Source organism: Cottoperca gobio, chromosome 19 (assembly GCF_900634415.1).
Source record: "Cottoperca gobio chromosome 19, fCotGob3.1, whole genome shotgun sequence".
Classification (NCBI taxonomy): Eukaryota; Metazoa; Chordata; class Actinopteri; order Perciformes; family Bovichtidae; genus Cottoperca; species Cottoperca gobio.
Window position 1 is genome coordinate 14786317 of NC_041373.1, and position 18713 is coordinate 14805029.

The 18713-nt window shown below is 42.9% G+C and overlaps 2 protein-coding genes across 9 annotated transcripts in view; one reads left to right on the forward strand and one right to left on the reverse strand.

The window, feature by feature from the left end:
- Positions 1–8329, reverse strand: part of LOC115024905 (transient receptor potential cation channel subfamily M member 4-like) — a 13211-nt gene extending 4882 nt beyond the window's left edge. Inside the window, exons 1-15 of one of the 2 annotated variants that reach the window (XM_029456770.1) lie at positions 8033–8329; positions 6542–6603; positions 6247–6424; positions 5708–5888; positions 4237–4406; positions 3782–3956; positions 3112–3176; positions 2754–2987; positions 1697–1799; positions 1475–1596; positions 1004–1300; positions 786–887; positions 551–679; positions 265–394; positions 33–178 (exon numbers count right to left, since the gene is read on the reverse strand). In XM_029456770.1, the coding sequence (XP_029312630.1) occupies positions 33–178; positions 265–394; positions 551–679; positions 786–887; positions 1004–1300; positions 1475–1596; positions 1697–1799; positions 2754–2987; positions 3112–3176; positions 3782–3956; positions 4237–4406; positions 5708–5888; positions 6247–6424; positions 6542–6603; positions 8033–8101 (2163 nt within the window). In that variant the 5' untranslated portion in view covers positions 8102–8329. Of the gene's footprint in view, positions 1–32; positions 179–264; positions 395–550; positions 680–785; positions 888–1003; positions 1301–1474; positions 1597–1696; positions 1800–2753; positions 2988–3111; positions 3177–3781; positions 3957–4236; positions 4407–5707; positions 5889–6246; positions 6425–6541; positions 6604–6666; positions 7066–8032 lie in introns of those variants that run through there. The other variant, XM_029456771.1, reaches the window with a different exon arrangement.
- A 1318-nt stretch (positions 8330–9647) lies between these two features.
- On the forward strand, positions 9648–18702 carry LOC115024495 (synembryn-A-like). 7 transcript variants are annotated; one of them, XM_029456117.1, is made up of 15 exons: positions 9648–9797; positions 12328–12450; positions 13937–14032; positions 14121–14168; positions 15106–15123; positions 15244–15333; positions 15431–16032; positions 16268–16403; positions 16602–16790; positions 16879–16973; positions 17140–17290; positions 17403–17498; positions 17606–17750; positions 17905–18184; positions 18288–18702. In XM_029456117.1, the coding sequence occupies exons 3-15, from the start codon at positions 13943–13945 to the stop codon at positions 18430–18432; spliced, it is 2085 nt and encodes a 694-aa protein (XP_029311977.1). In that variant the 5' UTR covers positions 9648–9797; positions 12328–12450; positions 13937–13942; the 3' UTR covers positions 18433–18702. The 7 variants fall into 7 exon arrangements, with proteins under 7 accessions (XP_029311977.1, XP_029311983.1, XP_029311982.1 ...); XM_029456118.1 differs by having other exon boundaries at positions 9658–9797; positions 12292–12450; XM_029456119.1 differs by having other exon boundaries at positions 9658–9797; positions 12386–12450.
- Positions 18703–18713: the final 11 nt, after the last annotated feature.

The following is an 18713-nucleotide window of genomic DNA, read 5'->3' on the forward strand; positions in this document are numbered from 1 at the left end:
TGTTGTCACACAGCTGTGAATCAGCAACTTACCTGCACTCCGTCATGGCTGAAGAAAAGACGTGCGTCAGCGCCCATGCCCATCTGTAAGCAGGTGGTGCCTCCCCAAACTGGAGACTTCCTAATCAGCAGCGTGAAAGAGCGACTCTCGTTGCTCCGATAGCAGGAGCTGAAGACGTCTGAGGAGAGAGAGAGAGAGAGAGACTAAGACTATATTTAAAATAATACAGTAGCTGACACAATGAACACTAGTTCATGGACTCACCATGTGCCATGTTCTCAAACCTCTGGGCCAACTCTTTCATGGACAGTTTGGTCTCAGTCTCAACCTCCAGCTTGGACAGTTCCCTCAGAATCTTACAGCCACTCAGAGCACTCAGCACGGGCTCCCCTGCCTGGGACAGAGTCAGGGCACACAGAATCTTTCAATGATACGATATTTTACAACAAAGAGGATGTTCAGGAACATTATTTTACTATGTCGGTCAGAAAAATACATGATGATTATGAAGAACAAATGTTTTTCTTTCTGTAAGTCTCAGGAGATTTACCATCTCCCAGAAGAAAGTGGCCATCTCGCTGCGGTTCTGGAGGACAGACCAGATGAAGAGCGAAGCCCACGGGAAGAGGCAGCGCTTATCCCGATACAAGCAGTCTCCCCGCAGCAGCTTACTGGCACGCTGGGATGGATGAAAAGAAACAGCGGAGACGGTATCAGCAGCAGTGACAGGTCAGAAGTTTATTAGCTTTGATATACGACTACATATTAAGAAACGTTAAGAGTACCCTAAGAGCTCTCCTCTTGGATGAGATATCTTCTATGTCCAAAGCATTGTAGTAAAATGGCTGGCAGACGTCACCCATCAACAGTTCCAGGACCCTTCCAACCTGAGGGGGGAAAAGGGAATAAAGTAACAGACAAAAGTATATGTGTAAACACAAGTTATTCTGTTCATTCTTTTTGATCGAGACATAGCACGCCTCTCTCATCGGAAACACCAAACCTCAAAAAGGCTGATCTCCTTCGCTGAGCCACTCTGTATGTTCTCTGCGGCCACTTTGGAAGCCGAGTCCTGCAGGTTTGATGTCGGCGCATAGGCTGCGGTTCCTAGCCGCTCCACTAGATGGCGCTGAAGTAGCTGGTAAAGCATTGTCCCGTCAGGCACCGAGCGGTAGAGGCTCTCCAGCCTGCCATAAGTCAGGTAGTCCAGAATGTTGAGGCCATTCTCAGTGAAAAGACGCACAAACTGAGGCTTGTCGTTGACCAGGGCATCTGTCATGGAGTCTTCCAAGTCTTCATACTATTTCATTGGGTGAAGGTTATATTACAAGGTCAGTACTTATTTCATGCCATTGCACAGCAGGACTTTTAAGAGACAAAAGTGGTAAAAACTACACTGCACATAACACCTCTACTTTAGAGTGGTAGTATTTCTCCGATTGTAGCAACTCATGTGATGTCTTTTCACCCTCACCGTCCAATGGATGTCTCCATTGAAGAGTTCACTCTTGGCTATGTCCACCCTGTTCCATGTGACCGCTAACCTCAGCTCTTCATTGTAAGGGCTGGCATCAGCTGACGCACGATGTTTACTGGCTGGAAAACACAGAATCACACGACAAAACACCAAAAATAAAGACAAGTTGTCACCTAAAACGGCAATTTTTTTAATTCACTTTAAATGAGTTGCCTGTACCTCCCACCAATGCTTTGAGCAGGACCGTGTCAAATTCATTTGGGCCCTCCTGCTCGCCATGGTAGATTGTAATAAAGTCTCGGTTTTGGTAGATGCTCAGAGCCTGGAGACCCGGAAGAAGGAGATAAGAAAAACAGGAATTTTTAATACATGATCAACACTTAAAGAGACTAAAAAGGAAATAAAAATCAAATCCATAATATCTTTAAATGGATGTTATGAGGACATTTGAAGTTTAGCACCAACAGTACTGACCAGCTGACCAGCAAGAAGAAAGGAATAAGAGTTTGTATCCAATCAGTCCCTAGTTCAACAAATACTCACATCTGTGATAACATTGCTGATTAAAAACACACTGATGAATGAGTCAATAAGCAGAAAGTCTCTTTATAGGCATCATGTGGTGTTAAAGAGTGCAGAGAAGCTGATGTTACGTAACTTCCATTTAAAATAAGAGCTCAGCGAGGAAACTGGCCAAAGATGCTTCACTGCTTTTCACATTGCATTCTGGGAGTTTTTGAGAAAGTCACATTTATACTGTAAAAGAGTGATTTTCATAAGAGATTCTGGACGATCACTGTAAAGGCATTTTTTAGATTGATGGTCATTGACTTGACAGATGCAGCCGATCCTTTTTCAGTCTGTTGTGTTTCAAAAAGAATCCTATTATGCCATATGAAAACTGAAACCGACTTAACAAACCACAGCTTGTAAGTGATTGTAAATAGCAGCAGAAGCAGCAAGGCTAGACATGTAATCTTACCCTGAGGTCTATGGTAGAAGAAGAAAAGACTTTGTCTACTTGGGAGCATTGATACGCATGGCAAGTTTATTGGCAACCTGCCCATTGTATTATGAAATATCCTGCAGGAGTACAATTTAAAATGTTGCCCTTATAGCATCAATAGAAAGGTCATGATGTCACAAAGGACATTTAAAAACCTGAGATCATAGATATCAAAGTTAAATGTCAAGCTAAGCCAGAACCTGCTGAATATGCAGCTTCTTCCTGTCATAAGCCGCACAATGACAACATGTCTCGTCCCACAGCACTTACCCGTTCGACTAGTTTGTCCGTCTCCGCTTCAGAAGGGAAGTGCTTCTTAACCCGTTCTGCCACTCTGTCTTTCAGATCCACACTGGGACTCGCCTCGCCGTCTCCCTCGCCGGACGACTGGACAACCGGGGCTGATGACAGATTCTCCACGACGTCGCTCAAGAAGTCAGCCAGGCCTCCTGAGCCAGCCAACACCAGCCAGGGTATGGAGTTTTTCAGAGAAAGGTCCACTCTCTGTTAGAAGTTACAAGAAGAGAGATATTTCTTAACAGCATACAAAGCACAATAAAAAAAATATTAAAACTAAACTAATGATTTCTTTGTGGCAAATAACCAAGATAAAAAGCAGTGACTTTACCTCCAGCATGCTTGCCTCCCCTGATATCAGCATACATAGGACCGGGATGTCAATGCTGCCGCTGCCTACAGAAATACAAACATTTTTACAGTTCATTCAGTGCTGTGCTGTGGTAAATTCTTCATTTGTACTGACATCACTTGAATCATCATGAATGCAATACTTAGAACAAACAAACTGCATATAACGTAAGAGGCAAAGACACAGAAAGGGCCACTCTGTTACATTTTTAATAAACTCTCTGCTTGATTACACACGTTATACAAATTCCTGCAGTGGCATGCAAAGGCTTTCATCCGGCGGAGGCCAAAGGATCCTCTTCTCGTCGGATGCATTGATAAAAGATCACCAGAAGAGGGCCGAATAGCTTGAGACTTGTGTTGAAGTTACAAGAACTTGTTCATGGTTGTAGGAGAATGGTGCCGTTTAGACATGTCTCAGTTTTCTTTACGTTCATGGAGTATTATATATACGAATGCAAATAAGAAGAAAGTCGAAGCATGGTTTTCCAAAACCAGTTTTACAAGCACTTCGAATTAAGAAACAAAAACAGAGGCACAAATGTGGAGGCCTACTTCATTCAGTCATCAGTGAGTCCATGGCACACATTTAGTCTATTCTGATTCTACATATAATGCCAAATATTATATTTCATTGTCCCATGTCTCACCCCAGATGCCTGTGCGCTGGTGGGAGATGTAGTCCTCCAGTTTGGCCCTGAAGCTAGTCTTTTGCGTGCGTCTCACACTCCCGTCGTCCACCAGCAGGAAGGCCTGGTAGTTGTTGTCCAGGCAGCAGGAGTCCCGGGACGTGTTCTGGACGTAGTACTTCGCAGGAAAGCTGCCCTGCAAGAGGAAGAATCCAGGTCATGATATAGGAAGGGTGTCTTCAACCTGCTCCCAAGATCCCACGATACTTCTAGTGTGTTTTAATATGACAGTGATAGTGAAAGACAACAAAGCATTACAATTAGGACCCCAGATTATAAATGTAAGGAATATAAAGGGAAATAATTCCCTACTTTTAAACACATAACGCTGAACTACAGATCATAATGCCACCCCTTATTATTTTTTTCCTATTTGGAATAATTAGTAAATAAAGTATGGGAATGCCCTGTACAACCTGAGGGTTGACCAGCTGGTCTCGGTTGTGCACGAGGCCCCAGGGAGCGATGCCCAGCGCCACCACCTTGTTGAGGGACACAGACGAGGCGGCAGTGGCATGATCCCTCACCGCCTCACCAACACACCTGCCAACGCCTTCACGCAAGCCTGCTGTCAGGATCCACGCCCCTGGGTAGAGAAGTCGGGGAATGTGAGAAGAAGAGAGAATGTTGAGCTGCGGTTACAAAGCTAGATTTTTTATGCCTGTAACACACACACACACACACACCACACACACACACACACACACACACACACACACACACACACACACACACACACACACACACACACACACACACACACTTTGAGATCAAAGTGCTTCAGGACAATGACAATAAGTAGGCCTAGATCAGTTACTCGAATTATGAAGTGCATCCACCTTAATGGAAGATAACAAGCAAGTCTACATTTAAGAAATATACTTTGTAAAACAGTATGCTCTGTTTGGTTTTCCCACAAGCAGAATTAGGAATAAAACACTGAAAGCAACAAGGGAATCCAAGAAGCAAAGCTGGGGGAAGAAAAAGTAGGACAAAAAGTCTCAGTCTACAGTTGTGTTGAGGAAAGAATAAAGTTTGCCTTATCCTGCACACACACACACACACACACACACACACACACACACACACACACACACACACACACACACACACACACACACACACACACACACACACACACACCAATTTCTAAAAGCATTTGTAATTTACATAATATTAATAGGTCATATTTAAACTGCGCTGATATTTTATACAGTCTATGGTTGATACACACTGTGTTGTGTATCAACAGTATTTCTGGAGCCTCCGAAAGAACAGCTTGTTGCAGTGACCTCAGGAGATCAGTATCGCTGTTTGCCACCTGCACCTGGTGGCACAGTAGTCAGGAGGAAATGGCCATTGTAGTACCGAATTAGGATCGGACCCGAGGGACTCATATAGTTTAATGGTACTGGATTTTGTCCAGCTGTATTTTTCACCATGAGTAGCGAACACATCTGTGTCTTCCAAGAAAATGTTGATTCATTATTTCACTTCCTTTTTCAGAGGAATCACATAAATTCATACAAGCAAAAATATACAAAACTGAAAAGCATGTCTGTCTTTAGGCTGTAATCTAGATTACAAAAGCGTCAGTTTACAAAATAATATAATCACCTTAAGGATAAAAAACTTCAATCTCATGTGACAGAATGACAGTTACAAATACAGTTATTAAGGTAGGTCATGTGAGGTTAATGAAAAGTGAATAATTAATTTAAGTCTCAGGCAAGGGAAAATATTGAAATGAAAGACCTTTTAATACATTTTAGGACTTTTGAGGAAAGTCTATACGAAATGATGGCACACCCGTAATAAACTATTATTTGATATGCAAATGGGAACAGTCTGTAAATCATGACATCATATGCTGAGCGTAGACCGTACCTGTGCTTTGTGAGGCCTTCACAAGACCCTGCCTGAGCACCTCCCGTACCCAAGTCTTCACCTTTGTCCTGCCTTCTCCGCCCACTATAGAAACCACCAGGTTAGGCGAAGGAAGACCCCAGTGGGCTGTCATCAGTGTGTAGACCATAGACGGGGGGGTGTCCCATGACAAACGCAGGAACTGATATCCCAGAGAGAGACAACATTTGATTGGCAACACATTTTAGAAGTTGACAACCTAGGACTTTATTTTAAACCTCAAAACGCTTGTTAAATGATATTATAAGTGTCTTGCTTATGAGAAAGGAGCTTCTCAGTGCAGACATGTGATCTTAATGTGTTGGTTTACTCAGGTGCAGCAGTCAGTTCAACATTAGCAAAAGCAAAGTATTAACTACTACAGCTCTTGGTGCATTCAAATCAGTATTTGGCATTTGTCTTAATAAAAACTACAGATTTGATCATAGAATCTAAGGATATAGAGTCAAGGGATTTAATGAGCCTTTCAGAGAAAAGAGCAGAACAGAAAGGCCACCCACATAGCTATGCCTCTTGCTGGCTCCTGCAAACTGCAACTCTCCAAAGGCATCAGTCGGGTATTCAGAGGAGTGCTGGGCGCTGTCCCACCGGTTGACAATGGCTGTGCTGAAATAGTCCCCAAGAGCCACAGAGCCATGGGTATCTCTCGTACCCCCGCACTGGCAGCGTGCGCCATTACTGAGAGAGGTGAGAGGATAATACATGTGAAAACACGATCATCCTTTGATGCATCGCAACAGTGAACAGAGAGACATTACTATCACAGAGGAATGTGCTCCACGGAGTTCACAGTACCTGGTAGAATCTTCTACGAAGGTGGTGCACACTCTCTTCTTGATGATTTTGGGAATCCAACTCTAAAAGGTTAACACATTGAAATGATATACACACAGTTTACATTTAAAGTACTCCATCCCTACCCTTCTATGCTTGGAAATCATGTGGCTGCAGGTTGTAGGAAACTGCTAAAATGAGAAACGTTGACTTTGGCTCAGAGAAGGTGATAAGATGGTGAGGTGTGCTGTGCCTGAACACCTGGATGTGACTTCTGACATTGTGCTGTAGTTTCAGCCCTAGTTTCTAAAGTGTGTGTAAGACAGAGAGAGCATGTGTGCACGTAGGCTGTACACAGGTATCTTCAATGCATACCGTACATTCTGCAGCACATCTGCAAACACACATGAGCCCCACTGGACAACTTGAAACAGGACACTCTTTACAACCTTGGTTAAAACGTACACTATAAAATAGTTTTATACTGTCATATCAATCAATATAATGTGAATCTACTTTGAAAAATCAGGAAAAGCACATGTGTCACTGCTAACATGATGGTTCAGTTCCAGTTAGTTGAGCCAGGGGGCAAAATAACTTACCTGAGCCCTGGCACGCCGAAACGGAATGCAGCCATGTTATTAGTAACAGCTGTGTTTGTCAAGTGAACACATTTGTTGTGAGAACTGAGCCAACTATTACATCTTATTGCTATGTTTGTCAAGCTTTAAAGTTCAAGCATGAACCTAACAGAGTTACGGAGTGCTTTCAGTTAGATTAGCATAAATGTAACGTTAGCTAACGCTACGCAGAACATGACGTACAATACCGGGCGTGCGTTAGTTTTTGTTTTTAATAGTCAAGAGTTCACGTAAAGTAAGTTAAAGTAACGTCTAAGTAAGTAGAAACCGCCTCACCGAAGCTTTCCCCCCCCCAAAGTCAGTGATACTGACCGGAAAATGAGCCGTTAGTGTTGTACATTTTCAAACTGTCATCTCCGTTAACTGAGTAAACTAGCTTAACATCCGTCCGGTTTGACATGTCAACTGACAAAATGCGGGACCGTTTACACACGTAGTTGTTACAATGGTGTCCAAGATAACTGTGAGTATCGTATTTGTCAGTAAACCACCAGTTGATACGTGCTGTTTGACCATCGCTCGTTGACTCAGAACAACCGCCTCACCGAAGCTTTTCCCCCCAAAGTCAGTGATACTGACCGGAAAATTAGCCGTTAGTGTTGTACATTTTCAAACTGTCATCTCCGTTAACTGAGTCAACTAGCTTAACATCCGCCGGTTTGACGTGTCAACTGACAAAATGCGGGACCGTTTACACACGTAGTTGTTACAATGGTGTCCAAGATAACTGTGAGTATCGTATTTGTCAGTAAACCAGTTGATACGTGCTGTTTGACCATCGCTCGTTGACACAGAACAACTTCCTCTTTTTATTCAACTGTAGCCACAACGGAGCAATATCACAACAGGAGCGATTTAATGGAGAGCCTACCTGGTCCTTCTCCGATTTGCAGATTTTGTCTTCGCCGCCTCCTCCTTCTCCTCCTGCTGTGTCTCTCATGTTTTCTTATCTTTTTGTTCGGCTCTGTGAGAGATAGTGTGACAGGGGTGGGGGGGGGGGGGGGGGAAGACTTCAGGATTTCCTTCTGTTCATTTTCCAGTGAGTAGGCTTATTTACTGGACTGCTTGGAGTTTAATAAGCCTATGGAAATGCTATTTCAAGAAGTATCTCAGCAGTCAGGGAGGAAGCAAGGTGTGGAGCAGACACACAGGTGAGGGTGTGGTTTTACCAGAGGCCCTCTAAACTTTTGAAAATAGGAGGGGCTAGTCTAAAACCACATACCTGGGGTGTGAGCTGCTGATTACAATCATATAATCCTTTTACAACATGGGTTAATGTCTCTGATAGGATCCCCATATTTGAGTGAGTGATATCAGATGATGATGAAGTTAGTTTAAAATGCTCTTTGCATCTGAGGACACATATGTGGACACCACTGTTAGCACACGGGACAACTGATGATGACAACTGATGATGACAACTGATGATGACACTGATGATGACACTGATGTGCATTGAGCAATTTGTTGCTGTCAAGGTTGCCTAACAATATCACACAGTTGTATTTGCAACATGTCAAGTGGGGCAGATACCGTAATCAGCCCCACACCATCAAATGCAATGATTGTCAGACACTTTTGCATATTCAACCTCACATTTCAATCATAATATGTGGTCATTCAGGTCAAATTTAAATGACTAACATGCACTTAATATGTTATCATATAAGGTAATTAATGGTAGGCCCCTCTACCTTATCCTTAAAAGCTCCAATGATCCATGGAAAGTTCATTTTGCAACCTTTCCTCAAGACCCCTGCAGGTTATGAACTGTAACTCCACACACTTGTTTTTAATATTAAATATTTATTGTACAATGAATTTAAATATTGAGGAATTTATATGTGTAAAAGTAGTATGATTAAAGCACTCCACACAGTAGTAACACGTCCACATTCTATGTGGTTAATGAGGATACGTCCATAATAAGTACCAGTCAATCAGAACATAAACACATATTTGGTTGTTCAACATGGAGAGTATGCTGAGAAGTCTCCACCTCCTTAGAAGTGCCGTCGTTCCTATCTGCCAAATCCCTGCGGGTCGTTGGCCGTTTTCGACTCATCTTTTCCATTTGTATTGCCGATGTGGTATAAGGTGTTGGCCAGGTTGTGAAGCTGGCATGTCCCGAGCTGGCATCCACGCTGAGGTGCACGCCGTGGACGTAACTTCGCTGCCATCCTGTCAATGATGAAGAAGAGAACATTTGAATTCAGGCTTTTAAAACATCACATACATGTCCAGTTGTACAGGAACTCACCAGCCTACAATTTATATTTAGCTTATTACTAGTAGAACTGAAATAAACACTACAGTATGTATGCTGAGTTAATCCTGCATCAGTAACATACGACAGACTCAAATGTTATATGGTATAAGAAAGGAAGTGATTTAAACTATTCCTTGTACTGGTAGTTTCTTATTTACAGTCACTGGTGCTATATTGTGAATGTATTGTGTACCTGTGTTTCAGGACCTCCAGGTCTGGTTGTTTGTCTCCTGAGTGAAACGGGATGATCTTCATTGGTTGAGCATATTGCTCCCGTGTGTCCTCTAACCTTCTCACCCCTGAAGCCTGGACAGCGTCCCCTGGAAGGACAGTGTCTGCGTCTGACCTGTGGGCCCATCAGAAAAAGGTATAGGTCTTTCATGAACCGAATGACAATTCTGTTATATAAAGATAAACATATGTAGTCCAGGCAGACATGTTTTGATATTCCATTTATACATTAACAGGCTGCGGTTGACACACCATTATGGTTACTGTCAGTGTCTCTCGTCATTAGCTGTATATTTACTGATGTTTTCTCTGACCTGTGAGCTGGTGTAAGTGGTGTGGCAGCACTCAAAGGCACAGTCAGCAGCAGCAAAACGGCTATCTCCATACCGCACTGGCCTGTGTGGCAGAGAAAAAACCATGAGTGATGATGAGGAAAGCATCCTGACCTGACTCAAATCCCACAAATGATCTGCACAACACAATGTTAGTCATGATAATACAGACAGAAGACTTTGTGAAAGTAAATGTCAAGAGAGGTAACAATTATGATTTACAGACGTGTTCAAAATAGCTTAAATATTCGGCAGGATGAAACTTACCGGCAAGAAAATCCCAAAACCTGCTGTGGCTTTTTGAGTAAACCATTCGTAGTCTCTTGCTGATTGTTGGATGCCCAAGTCTGTCACTCCTCTCCACTCCTGGTCCTTTATAGGGTGATGGCAGGGTGGGGGGGTGTGTCTGGGAGGTAGTCATTGTACTGTCACACCAACTCCCATACTGTAATTGTAATTAATCAGTCATGGTGGCAGTTTGATCCTTTATTTATGACATCTGCGATATTAACTTAAACAACCTTTAAACAACGGAATCATCATTGTACTTAAACTTGAGGTGACCTTGAGCTTTGTGTGATGTTTATATTGATTCTTGATGTTTACTCTTTGCTCTACTGACCCCCCCCCCCCCCCCCCCCTACCCCCCATCCACATCCTCCTCCTCCTCCATCCCTCTCCTCCTTCACTCCACATGCTGCTGAGCAATTGTTCCAGAAATCGTTCTTTCATTTCCATCACCTGCAGGAAGCCCGCAGAGCCCAAAATAACCCCAATTCTCCTCCAGGCTTTTCTTTATCGCCCCATTTGTCCTGTGCCTTTTTCCCTTGAGTCACTTTTGCCGTCATCGTGTTTATTCCTGAAATGTCCTTCACTCACATTCCCCCCCCTCACACACACACACACACACACACACACACACACACACACACACACACACACACACACACACACACACACACACACACGCACAGTGTTTCAAAAACAACTTCTTACACTTTTCCCCAAAGATAATGAATCTGATTTTACAGATTAAAAAAATGACAGCATCCACGAATGGTTCTTGGCTTTGGTAGTCCACTTATAAACAGTCACAGGAATAAGAAATGATTAACATTCCAGGTTTGGCACATGGCCACATTTTATCATCTCTCTAGGAAATAATCTCATAATTCTTAATCTTTTAATAATACAGTAAATCCATGGGGAGGCAGTTTCACGTGTCTCCCAGCCTCTCTCCCTCTCTGTGAATCACAACTTCCCCTCTCAGGTCTATTGTGGACCTTTCCTGTGACCACCATCTGGGCAGGTTGTGTAGTAGTGAGTCATCGCTGCTGAGCGTGTACACAAGAGCATAAGCAGTGAACAAGCAGTCTTGTGATTTCACAAACAATTAAGCAATTGATTACACCGAGTGTTGTGAATTTCCCCTTCAGATGTTGCATGACTTGCACGACGGCAGGGATTGCGTGCCAAAAGAAGGCAGAGTCTGTTTGTTCTCGAGTTCCTCTACATTAGGGGAAATTGGAGATTCTTGATTTTTTTTTTTTAAAGAGCATATTTTAAATAGTTTGAGGGCAAATAGATGAATGTTCCAATAGAAAGTAAGCGGTGCCACTGATGACGGCTACAACGATTAATGGATTGTCAATTGACAGCAAATTGATCGGTAACTTTTTTGATCATTGATAAGTTTCAATCACCTTTAATAAATTATGATGGGCATTTTTGTTCAGTTGCAGTCCGACTCTAATGTTGCCATGTGAAACAAGCTGGGAATGTTGTTCTTCATCCCTCTCAGAGAGAATCAGGATCTTTTTCTGCTCCCTGCAATGACATGTAGAAGAAATGATCAATCCATGTGGAGACGATGACGAGACGAGACGATGTGTAATTTCCACATTTGTCTATTAGTTAAAATTGAAAAGTCCAGGATCTATGAATATACAAATAGTTGTATTATTACAAAGTTGGCTACACTTTACTTTAACCCTTCTATTTAACATTCATAAGCACTGAAACACTTCATATTTGTACTTAAAGCATACTTTTTAGTGGATTGGCCATTGACAGATTACAGATGTCAGTCAGGTGTGTTTCGTCTACATGCAGTATTTTGTGTCCCGGCCGTTATGACGGCGAGTCATGATGTTAGTCTGCGTCACAATGATTAAAGCATATAGTCCCGGATTGCATAAACAACAGTTGTTTTCTTCCCCTCTAAAGGCCTGTAAAGGTCACTGAGGGTCATAAATTGTTGATATGCCACAATCTAAAGCGTCTTAATTCATCTTGAAGGAATATGCGACTACTTCCATGAGATCACTTTTTCAGGACTCCTCTGACTTTTCTCCCGCTCTTGGTGACGTACTGTGCATCCTGTTGTTGTGAGCCTGCAGCCACCAGCCGGCCTCTTCAGCCCCCCGGCTCTGTTTCCTCTACCCAGTGGGCACAAGAGTGAGTATCCTGCCAGGAAGGCCTGTCATTCACTCGCATGTCATCTTCTCACGGAGTTCATCTTTCAAGACACTTTGCAACAAGTGTGTGAACTTTGACTCGTGTTTACAGTACACCGTGTATGACAGGGGGATATAGGTTAGCTACACTGAAAACAAAAACATATACGAGAATAAAAATGTTAATTTAAGCAATATTTTTGCTGGCATCCCTTTTTGCAGAATGATTTAAATTACAGCTGATTTTTATATAGATCTGAATCATCTGTAGTGTATGAAAAGTAACATTTTAAAGTGTACTTGCAATGGAAACATTTTATAATGCACACATATTGTGCAAGAGATAAATAACCAGGTCAGACTTCATGGTTGGATTGTCTCAACCATGAGAACAGCCCCATCTTGTGGCACTAAACACAAACAGCATTATAATACTGTACGCACAATATGTAATTCACTGTGCCTTTTTTCATTTACATGATGGAAAGATTGAATCAAAACTGTTTAAGCTGTGAAGCTATTGGCTGATAAATATTTATGTTATCTTAGTTGATCCTGCAAATGCTTTTCTCAGTAATGTTTTTTCAAGTTCAGCTCGACCATCAATAGCTCCATTGTGCTTATGCAACAGCTAGAGAGGCGTGATAAAAACCCAATCTTAATGGTTGTTCCAGTGATTCCCATGCTGTTATGAGATTTTAGTGAAAGACTGTATTGAAGCTGGACAGAGAGCGGGAGAGAGAACGTGTCTGGTAAACCTGTAGGTTATAGGGTCAGCACTGCGAGATATAAGCTTAGAATCCATTAGTGGATTATATCCATAACCACGCCATGGCTCCTGCATCCCTCTTGGATTAAAGAGAGAGAGGAAGGGAGAGACAGAGAGAGAGAGAGCGATGCAGAGATATTCTGAGTGCGTGAGGGTAACTGGAAAGCAAGGGAATTGAGCAAATTCAAAAGCAGAGCTTTGTGTGCTGAGCATACGTGGACTGAGAAACACTGGGAGGCGAGCTGAAGTAAAGTCGGAGCGCTAACAACACTTTGGGTTGGCAGACTTAAAGTGATCTTGGCACACCTACGGTATATTATCTTATAATATACTTATTTTTATTCCTGGCTGATTAAGCGAATTGCACAAGGTAAGTTTAGACAAACAGAGGGCGTTAGACTTGTTTTTACGTGTGTATAGAACACGTGTGTGATACAGATGCAGCTTTCATTAGCCAGGAAACATTTGTCATCAAACTGAAGTGGTTGTCGTGAACACAAGATGGTGAAATGATTATTTTACTGATAGTCTGTCATTTCCGGTTTTTATTTCCACATTCTAGTTGAATAACAGACATGTACTGCACATGATGTGTTTTTTGTCACTTTGTATTTAACCTCTGGCCCCCACCACCATCCTCATCATCACTGTTGTGCAACTTTCATTGTGTCATGGCCTGAATGATTATTCCTCTCCCTATGTTTGTGTGTGTGCGCAGAAAAGCATGGACTTGGACCTGGAGGGGATTATCCAGTGCATCAAGCAGGGGGATGAAAATGGTGTTGAGACACAGCTGCAGGAGTTCAACAAAGAGGTAACACCACACAGAAGCTCACACATTGTTGCTGTCTGGATTTGACTCTGCTGCTAGACTTTTATTCTGTTGTCACTTCTCTCCACAGTACGCCCAGTGCTTCTTCTTTGATTCAGAGGAGCGCAACCAAAGGAAAGTAAGTGTATGCTGCTGCACCTGTTATCTGAGAGAAAGTTAGTCGTCATATCCCTGTCCTACCTCTGTTCCTTAAACCTCATCTTTGCTTAACCCCCCCTTCACCCCCCTCCTCCATCTCATCTACTCCTCCCCACCCCCACTCCTCAGTCTGTGATTAGCAATTGTGCTGTATCAGTTATCCCTGATCCTCTCTTTTTGCATGCTCCTGCAGATTGAGCCCATGCATAGCTTTGAATAACCAACATACTGCATGTTAATCTATTCAGACTCTTTCACAGTCATTTGCAGCCATTGAACAGCAGATCTGGGGTCGTATTCACAAACATCCCAGGGCCTCCGGCTTCCTAATAAGAATGAAATCATCTCTTTTATATAATTTACATTTTAAAATGTAATTTAATCTTATTTTCAATGTCATTTTTTTTCATTTAAATGTAATACTTTGATTTGATTCAATATTTAATTAAAACATAATAAATAATAATTACAATTTTAATTTAATACTATTGTTTTATTTAAATCTAATAATGGTTTAATTTAATTATCATTAATTTGATTGTTTTTAATTTAATTTCAATATGTTGAAATATAAGTAGATTTTATATATTTATAAGTTGATTTGAAATTTCAGTTAACTTATTTTAAGATTGTATTTTAATTTTAAATTATTTATAATTATTTTATTTTAGAGTACATTTAATTAAACAATTTTTTATTTGTCATCTAATTTTATTTAATCTAGTTCCTTTTCACACTCTTATGTATTGCGTTGTTTCAGTTTCACTGACAAAGGCCGCTTACCTGTCAATCACTGTAGACATGATGTCATCTATCTATCTATGCCCACAATCACAATGATGACACAAATATGTACTGATATTATTTTCTCTCTCTTCTGCTTTGCTCACTGAAATCAAACTGTCCACCTCCTAAAGAAAAAGAGACTAGAAGAGGTACAGTACTGCTGCAGTTTAGAAAACATTCAAGTATTTCTTTTGTTTACACGCAAGAGCGCCCTAAACTAATTGATGAACTGTAGTTAATCACGTTTGTTCTCTGCCCTGCTGTACCAGTTCAAGAAGAATAAAGTGAGGGATTACGCTGATTCTGACTCCGACTGTGACGAGTACGACCAGGAGGATCGAGGCCTCATCCTCAGACAGGTGCTGTCCCCTTCTGCTTGCAAAGAGGCAATGTCAGCTGTTGCTTTTTGAAGATTGTTGATAAACTAAATGTCTGTTGTTCTATTCCTGTCCTCAGAATTTAGCTGTCGTCCTTGTGAGGTTCATAAGAACAGAAGTCAAATGTCCTCTGTTGAGAGTATCTCTACGCACCCTGAGAATCCTCTCCAGAGACAAAAAGGTCCTGGGCCCTTTGGTGACCGACAGCGCTCTCCTGATGCTGGCCAAACTAGCCGGGCTGACCACAGGCGACGCAAGCGACGACTCCAGCGACCCTGACTCTGATTTCTACGACAACATCATCGCTTCTCTCGCTGCGGCCAAAATGTTGCAGTGTCACACAGACGAGAGCGAGGGTGACATTGGAGCCAATGACCAAAACGAGGTGTGCTTGGATGAGGACGCCAAGAGTGACACCAGCGTCTCCAACTGCGGAGATCAGGACAGCATCAGCTTTCTTGGCTGCAACCGGACCAGCATCAACGAAATGCACAGGGGCGACACCCATCACAAGGTGCTGGAGAGAGGGAGGAGGGACCGCAGAGAGAGCAAGATGGACGGGGAGGGTGAGGAGCAGGGCAGCGAGTCAGGAGAGGAGGCACAGAGAAAAGAGGCCATGAAGGTGTTGTGTAATGTGGTGTACAACAGCACCTGGGCGCAGGAGAGGTTCAGTGCTCTCAGGTGAGCTTCCTCACAGCACGCAGACATAAACATGAAACACAACAATCCAAATTAAACACAGCTGTGGCTTTGTAACTTGCATGAAGCTGTTGTTTCCCTGCATATCGTGGTCAAATCTTAAGTCACTTTTGAGCCACAATTGTGTATGGTTAATCTCAGTGAGATTATTATTCTCATTTATCATAATCTTCAGTATTTCCAACCTTAGCTAACCTCTTGTTATTTTCTCCATGAGGCTCATCTGTGGCCTCACAGAGCGTCTGTCCTCCAGTGCTAGCGGCTCATCTCCCTCCAGTGTTCACTTCTATGAACTGCGCCTCATGTTCCTCATGACTGCACTACGGCGAGAGCTCAGCACTCAGCTTCAAAAGGTAACAAGAGAGCAAAACGTTACTCATATGGCACGTTTCACTCCAGGTACAATGTGCTGCACAACGCAAGAAGGTGGTGCCTGGAAGGTGCAGCCACAGTCACTATATAGATAGTGTAAAGACATAATATTGACAAACAGATTCATGTTCTACACGTCTGAACCTTCCTTCCTGCTCTCACACATGTTTCTCTTCCAGGAGGGAGGGGTGTCCATCTTCACAGCAGCTCTGGAGAACTGCCTGAATGTTCAGTGGAAGGACCAGTATGAGTGTGTGCTGGACCCTGCAGCACCAGCCATCTCAGTGGAAGCCTCTCAGCGTATCATAGAGATCCTCAAAATCCTCTTCAACATCACCTACAGCAGCCACAGGCAGGAGCCAAGCGAGGTCAGTGACTATGAGTCCATAACAAACCATCAGATTCAATGTTAGGAAATGAAATGCAACTTCTGCACTGTGTGTTCTCCTCACTCAGGATGATGCAGCTCTTTACCGACATCTGGTGGCGATCCTGCGTCTCTGCCTGATGAAGAAGTGTTTGATTACAGACGACACAGATGAACTGCAGGGGTGAGCGTGTACCAAAGTGAGGTCTGATACAAAGGAAATTCAGATCGCAATGACAATCATCATTAATAGCATTAATAGCAATACCAAACTGAACCGAATACTTTACCTCTGTACTCTTTTATCGACTCTAACCCTCTATGTCTTTCGTCTCGTCTCAACCCCACAGTCACACAGTCAACCTGCTGTCAGCGCTGCCTCTCCAGTGTCTTGATGTGATGCTGACGGTGCCTCTGGCCCCTGACTCGCAGGACTGCCAGGGGGTCAACATGGACTGTGTCCACACCCTGGTGCTGTTCATGGAGAGACGCCTGGAGTTGGTGAGGAAGAAAGTGATATGCAGAGAAGGGGTTGAATGCTTAGTAAAGAATTAAGAGTTTGTGCTTTTAAAAGACTGTTAGCTGATGCTTAAATAACCTGTGTGCTTCTCAGGGTGAGAAGCTGAAAGAGAAGGTGACACCGATCCTCAATCTGCTGACAGAGAGCTGCAGGGCCCACAGAGAAACACGCCATTACATCCGGAAACGTGTAAGGACCCGAAAAACACGACACGTCACAATATTTGGATTCCACGTGAAGCTAGTATTTTTTATCAAATGTTTAAGACAACTGTGATATTCTCTCCCCGTGGTTAGATCCTGCCTCCTCTGAGAGACACTTCGCAAAGGCCAGAGGAAGGCTCCACAGTGAAGAGTCGTCTGATCCGTCTCATGACTAACCTGGACACAGACCTCAAACACTGCGCTGCTGACCTCATCTTTGTCCTCTGCAAGGAAAATGGTGAGACGACTCATTATCGCTCTAATGCAAGATAGATTTAATTAGTTTTTAACCTTGACCAGTGATACAAATGCTCTTATTTTATGAACACAGCTAACATATGTGAAAAGTAACTGTTTTTCCTCTTGCTCATCCTCTTCACACCTTCTTCCAGTGGGCCGCTTTGTCAAGTACACAGGCTACGGTAACGCAGCGGGCCTGCTGGCCACCAGGGGTCTGCTGGGAGGCCAGGGCTCCAGGACCTTCAGCTCTGACACCCAGTACTCCAGCGACTCCGACTCGGACACTGAGGAGTACCGGCAGGTCAAGGATCGCATCAACCCGGTGACGGGGCGGGTGGAGGCGGAGCAGCCGGACCCCATGGAGGGCATGACAGAGGAGGAGAAGGAGGAGGAGGCCAAGAGGCTTTTCATGCTTTTCAACAAGCTGTCCAGGTCAGTGACAGATACAGTGCCTCTTATCACCGACCTTTGACTGAGTACAAAAGGAACAATATTAATACTGATGAATAAACAATCCATGTTTTTCACCCCACAGAGAAAACATTATCCAGCCGATGGGAGTAGATTCAGAGGGGAAGCTGGTCCCAATGTCAGGACTGAGGGATCAGTCTCTCTCTGAAGAGGGGAAGTCTGGCTCGGAGAATGACGCAGAAGAAGAAGAAGAAGGAGAAAAGAACTGAAACATCTCAAATCCAGTCATTCAATTTATTTATTTCAATTTTATAAACGTCCCAATGCTACAGTTTGACGGTACATGTGTTCATGTATGGACGTCATGGGAACACAGTGATGTAGTTTTCACCCAGACCCAGCAAGCCAAGAAAGAAAGGATATAAAAAAGCTTGTTTTTGTATTTAGATAAATAATATAAAGCAGCAATAAGGCCACGCTAGCTTGAGTTGAGTTGATAGTAATATTGTCTAATATTTGAATAAAGTCTTCAAAGCAGATTACTGATTTT